Source organism: Parasteatoda tepidariorum, chromosome 9 (assembly GCF_043381705.1).
Source record: "Parasteatoda tepidariorum isolate YZ-2023 chromosome 9, CAS_Ptep_4.0, whole genome shotgun sequence".
NCBI classification, from domain to species: Eukaryota; Metazoa; Arthropoda; class Arachnida; order Araneae; family Theridiidae; genus Parasteatoda; species Parasteatoda tepidariorum.
In genome coordinates this window covers 7978054-7987664 of record NC_092212.1, presented here as the reverse complement: position 1 = coordinate 7987664, position 9611 = coordinate 7978054, and the positions used below count along the sequence as shown (strand labels likewise).

At 31.6% G+C, this 9611-nt stretch overlaps 1 protein-coding gene and 1 long non-coding RNA gene across 2 annotated transcripts in view; both read left to right on the top strand.

Annotated features, from left to right (window-relative positions):
• Window positions 1–2549: 2549 nt before the first annotated feature.
• The window catches only part of LOC139426616 (uncharacterized), a 15005-nt gene continuing 7943 nt past the window's right edge, over window positions 2550–9611 (top strand). The window contains exon 1 of the long non-coding RNA XR_011637839.1: window positions 2550–2754. This is a non-coding gene — a long non-coding RNA (uncharacterized lncRNA). The remainder of the gene's footprint in view (window positions 2755–9611) is intronic.
• On the top strand, window positions 2761–8049 carry LOC107448072 (alpha-latroinsectotoxin-Lt1a-like). Its single transcript, XM_043043275.2, has 2 exons — window positions 2761–4764; window positions 4991–8049. Exons 1-2 carry the CDS (start codon window positions 2782–2784, stop codon window positions 5222–5224), a joined length of 2217 nt encoding a protein of 738 aa, XP_042899209.1. The 5' UTR covers window positions 2761–2781; the 3' UTR covers window positions 5225–8049.

Sequence of the window (9611 nt, the reverse complement as noted above, 5' to 3'; positions counted from 1 at the left end):
TTGTGGAATGCTCAAAAATCGAGAAAAGTACTCATGTTTTTCAAAATTCTATAACTTTGTCAAAAAAATATCAAATTGTTCTGAAATTTTGAGGTCTTACATAGAACGGTTCAAATAACTATTTTCCATTAACAGAAAGTACATTTTTTTTTTGCAAGTTTGGCAAGTGTTCGAACTTAACAAATTTTTTCACCATAAAAGTGATGATGAAAATCCCCATGATGAAAATCTAGATTCAGTCGCAAAAAACAAAGTATTGAAATTTGATCATATGTAACTAACTGTAGTAGTTACTTTAACTTTAGAACAGCGGTAACTTTAGAACATATCAAATTTTCATGCAATTTGAGTGATTTTTCGCAGTTCTATGAACATTTGAATTTAGATCTTTTCTTTGTAGATTTCAAAATTTTCGCAAACTTTCGACTGATAGTGTAAATACAAACTATTAATAACATTTCATTTCCAGTACCTATTACCTACCAACTAACAACCTACCATTAATGATGTGTNATGTTTATATATATATATATATATATTTTAATTAATATATAAAATAATGAACGTTTTCTTCGTTTCATTCCCTCAAAAAATTTCTACGGGAGGCTGGGTTTTGTTTCAGGTTTTGTACTAAGTAAAATTTCAATTACGAAATAAAATTTTTTTTTGCTGCATTTAAAATTTTTACTCAATAATTATGAAAATTCAACTTTACAAAATATAGTGTGACTTTCATTATACAATTTCATAAAGTGAATAATGTATGACAATTGTGAATTTACAAATGCTGGAATATAATGAGAGATGACTAGAGTAATGACTTTTATAAAATATCCTTTATAAACTAACAAGTTCAATTGAAATTTCTATTAAATTGGCTTAATTATAACAAAAAAATTAGGAATTAGGAATTTAAAATAAAGACTATAAAATTTATCAGAAAACTCTTTATATAAAGCAATATAAGAAAAAAAATTATCAATAAAAGTTTCGCTGATCAAGTATTATTTAACAGTTATATTTGAAATTTTGACTCATAAAAGTCAGTTGAACACAAAATATAATTTAGAATAAGAATGTTGACTGATAGCATATATAGCATATAATAGCATATTATAGCAGAATTCGAAAATATGATATAATTTAGTTTGCTAAGACAGGGATAGCCTGGTTGGCAGAGTGCTGGATTCTCGTTCCTGAGAATAGGAGTTTGAATCCAGGCAGCCAAATACTCCCCGTGATGTAAGTGATGACCGGTGCACGTTAAACCTGTTGGGTCACACAGTCCCCCATGTTCCCATAACAAATTATCGCTGAGGGTACTGAATTGGAGATTAATCGGTCCCTGGTTCAGGTCAAAATTGCGTTCTGTGGATGAATGAATGGGTCCACCATATAAACGGGTGTGAGGTACGGGTGTTGCAGAAGTCGAACTCTTGGAAATAGACGGCGATACAGGGAAACAAGAACAATCACACCCCTTGCCTTAATGGCCAACGACAACAACATCATTTATTTCGCTGTATTGCTAAGTAAATAATACATAGAGTGACATTATAAAACTATTGTTCTTTGTTTTGCTGCTTTGTAAGAACTCGTAGAAAGTTGGCAGCCAGCCAAAGCGTGCGCTAGACATGCGAGTGAACAATCTTAATTTTTTTTTTTTTGCGCAGTGTCATACATTTAAAATTTGCTTATTATTAAAAATTCAGCGTTATATTTTCTAAAATTACACAAATATATTAAGATATATTTACTGACAATTATTCAGGATATGTAATTAGGATGAATGCCTGTCAGCGGCCTATAGCTCATTAGTCTAGCTTTCGTGCGACGGAAACAAGGAAACCGTGACACAAAAATAGTTAAGAGATAGTGAAATTTAAAAAGGAATTCAAAGAAAGCTATTTTGGGCTGAATGTCTCCCTTTTGTGGTTCCTCTGCCTTCTAGATCTGAATGTCTTATAGATCAAGATCAGAATAGCATGCTTAAAGCTGATCATAACAGCAAAAATATTTAGACCAGATGTTCAATGAATCTATAGTGTTAAAATCCAAATTGGTGAAATATAATTAAAAAAATGATTTAAAAAAAAGAAATGCGAAATGATTTTAAAAAAAGGAAAAGAATATTCTACTCATGAAATTACTCGCATTAGTTTTCTTTCAAAAGTAAAATGCTATGTGAAACGATGAAACAGAATAAAAAGAATTTAACAACTCGATTATTGCTTTATTAATATCTTTGGAAGTGTTTCTGTTCGATATAGTATAGAATTTGAATTTCAATCTTTTTCGTTTAGAATGTTTTTGTCTATGAAGTAAATGTCTCCGAAATTGACATTTTAATACACAGATGTTAAAAAATATTTGAATACTTTCTTACAAACTATGAAATACCCAACCGCCCTCCCCCCCCTGAACTATGTGACAGATTTAAAATTATTTTGCAAGTTATTGATAAGGCGAACAATCCAAACAGCTGTCGAATGTTATGGCATTTAATAAAATACAAAATTTTACGACGCGAGCTATCCTAAGAAGAAATATTTTAAACAGATGTTTTATGCAAATAACTGACTAAGCGATGTCAACAATCAACCATTGAAAATTTGCTATCTTCTGAAATCTGCCATCTTGTCCGCCGTCAAATTGTCGTCTTTTTTTAAAGGAAATATATATATATATTGACATATTTAACAGTTATAACTAGCCTTTTCCGAAAGGGTATTCTACTCTTCTTTAAGAAGAAAAGTAAGTATAGATATTTCGCTTACAATTATGTCCTTCCATTACAGTAAAGAGCTTACTCGGGACTTGAATATTCCAAAGCAATTCAAAAAACAAAATATCAAAAGACTAGCTTCTGGGAAATCCAGCCATAATGTCAAAATGGCTGAACGATTTAGAAGAAGTAATACTACTGTCGAGAACATGGTAATTTTCAATGATATAAACACGCTAATGCGTTTTAGAAGATTAACTGATCTTGAAAAACTAGCCGCTGAATGCAAAGATTTAGATTGTCGCATGAATTGGGCAGATGCTATAACGGGATTTTTTGGGGCAGCGGCAGCAGTTGCTGGCACTCTATTGTTGCCAGGATTGGGATTGGCGCTGTCTGGATTCTGTTTTGGCGCGGCGATAGGCAAAGGATTGCTGGGATCCGCTTCGATTGAAAGAGATTGCGCTGATGTACCATTTTATGAATTAGAAGTGAGACTAAACAAAACTTTAGGCGAAATAAACCGGAAATTAGATAAGCAAACAGAAATATTAAAAGATATTTCTAACACAGTCAAGAAAACTTTAACAGAAATAGAAAATATGAGAATAGCGATGGACCGAGGATTTGAGAACATTTTAGATTCCATCGAAGGCCAAGATGTGAATGAATTGGTTTCAACTATAAACACAGCTTATAAATCTTTTACGTTTAGTGAAAATAATCGTAGAGACGCGCCAAAAGATCAATATGTGAATTTTATAGAGCAGGAGATTGGAGATAATATCTTGTTTAACTATGTTAAACTGGGTGGAAAGTTGTACGAAGCGCTATTCTCGATCCTCGATAAAAAATACGCGATCCCAAAAAATAGTATTCACCAGAATGCTTACTATGCTCTAAATGCTCTCAGTTTCGGAACCGTTACTTATTCGAATATTGTGTTTTCTCTGTTAGATCAGTATACTTACGTTGCCGAATATTATTACCAGGAGCGAGATCTCATTAAATTTAACACATACCTTGATCGCCTCATATTTTATTTTACAACGTTTAAACACATTTTTACAACAGCTAACAATGGCTTAGTTGAGGATGTCATAAAGGTTATGGAAAAGGTACAGAGAATGTACAACCTCGATAACGATAGAAAAGAACTGTACAGTGACATTTTGAACAAAACAAATCATTTGAAATGGGTAAAACAAAACTTTCAGAAGATGAATTTACAAATAATAGAAGAAACGCCAGCAAATGAAATTGATATTATCTTTAATGCTGGTGGAAAAGTAAGCAAAACGAACTTTTTAGATTGGGAAAGAGGAGTCGAAGTTAGCTACGCACTTCAGTACGAGGAGGATGGTAAGTATTCCAAAATTAGCAAATGGATAACTCAAGAAGTGCTCGACATTGCTAACCCTCAGATATCAATTAGAAATTCGAACCAGAAAAACAGGATCGTTTTTCGGAAATTTGATAACAATCCACCAGAAGTGGTTCAGGTTATTTCGGGATCTCAGTTACAGTTTAGGGATCTTGATAGAGATTTATATGATTTAGCTTTCAAAAACTCTTACGATGATAACAGTATAATGCAGAATATGAATAAACTTTTAAGTCTTGGTGCCAAAGTTTCTGCCGTTTTTGAAAGCAAAAGAAGCGTGATTCACGCAGCAGCTGCAGCAGGAAGAGTGAATATGTTGAAGCGAATTTTAGAAGTCGATCATAGAGTCCTTAATCAGAAAGATTCGGTAGGTTACACTCCTTTGCATATAGCTGTTGAGAACAAAAGAGATGATTTCGTGCGCGAGCTAGTAAAACAGGATGCTGATGTCAATGCAAAAACGATTGAGCATGGCGTAACACCTTTACATTTAGCAGTGCGTTTCCAGTCAAAAAAAAGCGTAGAGTATTTATTAGCTAGTGATAAAATTAAACCTAATGAGGTTGAAAGATCCAGAAAAACTGCTCTGCACATCGCTGTTTCAGATAATTCTTTGAGCACTAAAATTGCTAAACAGTTTATCAATAGTAATAAGGTAGATGTGAATATCAAGGATACGTTAGGACTAACAGCCTTACACATCGCAGTTTTGTTAAATTCGATTGACAATTCCTTTAGTTTAATGCGCAGTAAAAATTGCGACATATACGCGAAAGACAAAAACGATATGGCCCCCATTCACTATGCCGCGATGAAAGGGTATAACGGTATGTTCAGTGGTTTCATCGCATTCGGTATTGATAATCTAAATCTAATCTTAGGTAGATGTGAATATCAAGGATACGCTAGGACTAACGGCCTTACATATAGCAGTTCTGCTGAATTCGATTGAGAATGCTTTCAATTTAATGCGCAGAAAAGGATGCGATATATACGCTAAAGACAAAAACGATATGGCCCCCATTCACTATTTTGCAATGAAAGGGCGTATCCGTATGCTTAGCGGTTTCATGAATTATGGTTTTGATAATATAAACTCTCCTGGTTCGGACTAAAAATGGACCCCTCTTCACTTTGCAGCCTATTTTAAACACGATAATCTGGTAGATGGTTTGATACGGTGGACAATGGGAAAATCGGTAAGACAAATCTCTGCAGATGAGCCCGATATAGATCAGCAGACGCCATTGCATTTAGCTGCTCAAGCAGGTTTGAAGCAAGGTGTTAATACCTTGATGACTTATGCCTATGCAAAAGCTTACAAAAAGACTGCCGAAGGCTATACACCCCTTGCTATAGCAATTCTTAACAAACAAACTGAAATTGTTAAGGAGATAGTATCTTTAGAAAGCGATTGGTTACAAAAGTTGCCAGATGGCAAATACACTAAGGATGTAGATGCATGATCATGTGAATTAGCAAAGGAAAAGAATTTCATGTTTGATTATTTGGTGAAAAAGGTCGCTGTGATAGAAATAAGTTTATAAAAAGAAGTTCAAATGCCGAGCATAAAAGCGAAAAATTTAGGGAATATAGTAGACACTTTCCCCAAAAACATTACACCGAAAATGGAGCTAAGTTTTTAGCTGATCCCTACAAACTGAATGAAGACATGAAAGTTAAAGAATTCAAAACTCACGCAAATGTTGATGTCACTGGTGCTTTACTCTTGCTAGACTTACTCATTCGCAAATTTACTAACGAGAAATATGTTTCTAACTGGAAGTTCGTAAACTCTCCTTACGATGCGACGGTTCAGGCTTTGAAAATAACCGAGAAATTGAATAATTTATTAAATGAAAAGGGTTCGAAAAAATTAGATTCATTTGATGTTTTTTCAAAGATACAGAAAGCCATACATAGTGGTAACGAAAGTAAATTTATGGACACGTTATGCTCTTATGTTAACGAGTTTGCTTCGCTAAGACCTGAAGAAGTTAGGGGAATTCTAAACGCAGTTTTACTGCATACAAAAATCCAAATTTCCAAAAATCAGATCGACAGAAAGCTGCAAAGTTTTGTCGAACATCACTGCTTTGAGAGAACATTTGGAATGTAATTCGAATTTGTTAAATAACAAAGTTTCTATTAATGGGACTCAAGTTAAGTTCACTAAATCTTATATTTAGTAGTAGACTTATATTTAACGTTTGGTGGTGGAAATAGCTTAAAACTTTTTTTAAAAAAGAATCTATGTGTTTTTAATGAAATATTTTGGCGTTATAGAACATTCACTGTTTTAAAAAAAAGTTTTTTTTTCAAAATTCATGTACACTCAATAATAAAAAAAAGAGCATAAATTCCAAAGGCAGCAATTGCTTGTCAACATAATAAGTTCTAAAAAACAAAAACTAAAATAGTTGTTCTTGCAATAATGAATATGAAAAGTGCGGTTTTTGATTATGAATTACGTTAATGAGCTTTTAAAAAAATCTCAATCGCAGAAAATTTAGAATTCTTAAGAGAAATCTTTCTTTTTAACAATATTTATGCAAATAACGTGTAAAGCATCTTTATCAAAGGTACCGAAGGAAAGTTTTTTTTGGAGGGGGGGAGGTTGATTATGAAGTTATTATTACTATTTCAGAAAACAACTTTGTCTTATTTAAATTTATATTCGTGCGTTTTAAGCAACAAAAAAAGAAAAAGAGGTAAAAAAAAGGGAAAAAAACGTTGCGTTTTACATAGAAGTTGCATACTAGGTTTAGAAACGTTGCTCGTATAGAAAAACAGTGGTACTGTTATTTTTCAAATTTATGTATATTCTCAAAAATAAAAAAAGAGGCACCAAATGTCAGCTCCATTCAATTTTAGAAAGAAAAAAATACGAATGTTGATTCAAATTTCAATGAATGAAAATACAATTTGCTTCGATTTCCAAATTTATTTTGAAATGCTGTTACATCTCAATTTCCATGTCTGAGAGATTATTGTTGTTGGAATTATATATGTATACATATTTTAATTTCTAAACTCCTACTACTAGATCGATTGAGTTACTCAACATTTTCAAACAAACAATAAGATTTGTTTAAAATACGTTGCAAAATTTAATACACTTTTGGTTATAAAAAATACATTTATTATAATAAGATAATCTATGCAATTTAGGTTACGTCTGCAATTAGAGACGGCATCACTCTATACTTATAGCGCTAATAATGGAATAAAAGTAATTACAAATTAAATGCATTTTTAGCATTTATCTAGAAGGTTTAGAAAATTTATATCACTTATAAATCTTCTAAACTTTCTAGATAAATGTTAAAAATGCAATGTTAAAAATGGTAATAATTTAATCCTTTAATTTTTTAATATGGAACGTATTTAAGAACTATTTCACTAAGTTTAATCACATTTTTCAGCAATTTTTTTTCTTTTTGGCGCAATATGATCTTCTTCAATTCTGTTGTAATTTTTAAATTTGTTTTTTCTCTTCTGAATATATTGTAAAACATATTCAATTTAAAGAGATCAAGAATCTGAACGTTACTCTTAAAACTATTTAGAAATTTAAAAAAAATGTTTCTTACCAGCGAAATTTCACTTCCTAAATATATTAGGTATGCATAGCATCAAACTTTCTCCAGAAGTATACGCTTGAAATAGATCAGAAAATACACTTTTTATTCAAAATAAGCTATAAATTTCGTGCGGGGTTTGAAAGTTTGGGAACAGAAATAAATTTAAATCACGCTAAAAAGGTTTTAGCAGAAATAAGTAGAGTGTATGAAAATGTAATCATGTTAAAACGAAAGTATTATAATAAAAAAAATCTTATTGTTTTAGGAACTGTACAAAAACTACCCATTGCATTTAAACTGGTCATAATACTTAAATTTTGCTCCCTTGAAAATGCTGCGTACCTTTTTATTTTTTTTAGAAAATATATAAATTGGTTTTTAAAATGTCAATGCCAGGGAAAATTATAATATTGTCTTGCAAAATGACACATAAATTTTCCAAGATTTTTATTAAATATAAAGTAATTTCATTTTTAAAAATGAAAATATATGTAACATTTTTCGGAAATTATTGATGATGCACATGCCTTCTTAGGCCTCATTAATCGTTACTAAGTTATTCATTGATATGTGAAACGTCGTTCTCTTAAAATATTTTTAAACTAAAAAGAAGAAACTCTTACTAAATCAATAATAAGTATACTAATTAGTCAGTGTATTTGAGAACAACGCTTTAAATGAAGATGTCAGGCACTTAATTTGCTAAAATCTGAACTTTAGTATAAAAGTTATTCATGCCGCTTTTGGTTTTCTTTCTTGTCGAATCATGGCTTTAATTTACTGATGAATCCTATGATTCTCTGGTTTGAGTGGCGCCCAGGCTTCTAAGAGTGAGCCTATGCTCATCTGTATACCTTCACGTAAAGTTACGTATTTTATTGCATGAATTCATTATCCATGTAACTAAAATGATATATTTTAAGAAGACTAAAATACACATTTACTTATCAAAATATCTGAGGATCCGGTCAATTGCCCGAGAATCCAAATGCCTGACCCTGTTTTCCCGACGGGGGCGTTTGCCTGATAGGGCAGGCATGTAAGGGAAATGAATATAATTTTTTCTTATCGTTTATACAATATTGCTCGGTATTGCTTATAAGACATATTCATATAAATTACGCTATTGCTATTTTGATTGCAGAATACTACCACTCAGGAAAATAATGTAAGGGCCGCATCATGTTTCCTTCATTCGAAAAAAATACCAAGATGATCCACATTTAATGAGTGGTAATAAAAAAGGATTTACTGAATCAAATTACGAAATGTCGGTTGCTATATCAAAATGAAAGGTTCAATTCGAACGTTCTAATAGGCGTTCATATAATATTGCATCTGTGGAATGAAAAAGGATACTTAACCTTTCGCTTACGTTTGGTTCAACATGTGTACCACATGTAATGGTATAACTGGTACAAAGTAAGCAAAAGGTTAATGTATCGGTCGTTCCAATGGGGAGGTTGGTTATAATGGAGAGTAGTACTAAATAGCGCAGACTGTATAAATAGTATTTTTCAGAAATAAATGATCAATCCACTTAATTATATGCGTCAATCATTTAGTTTTTGGGCAAACGTACTTGTCTAGAAAAAGTCTATTCAAAGTCTATCGGTAAAAGTCAGCCAAATGGAGTCGGGAATTCATGCCGACGGACTATTGAGTGTTGGGGAAAATGTACCAGGCCCAAAAATTTGATTTTTAACATATGTGCTATCTTTCCATGATAAAGAAGAAAAAAAACGTGTTTGAAAAAAATTTTTTTTTTAATTCTCCAAAAAAAAAGATTAAATAAATAAATTTTAAGTAATTAATATAAACTGAAATCTCATAAGTAATTATATCCTTTCACTAATTCTACGCTCCTACATATACCATAACATAATATAATATAATATAATATAATATAATATGATAT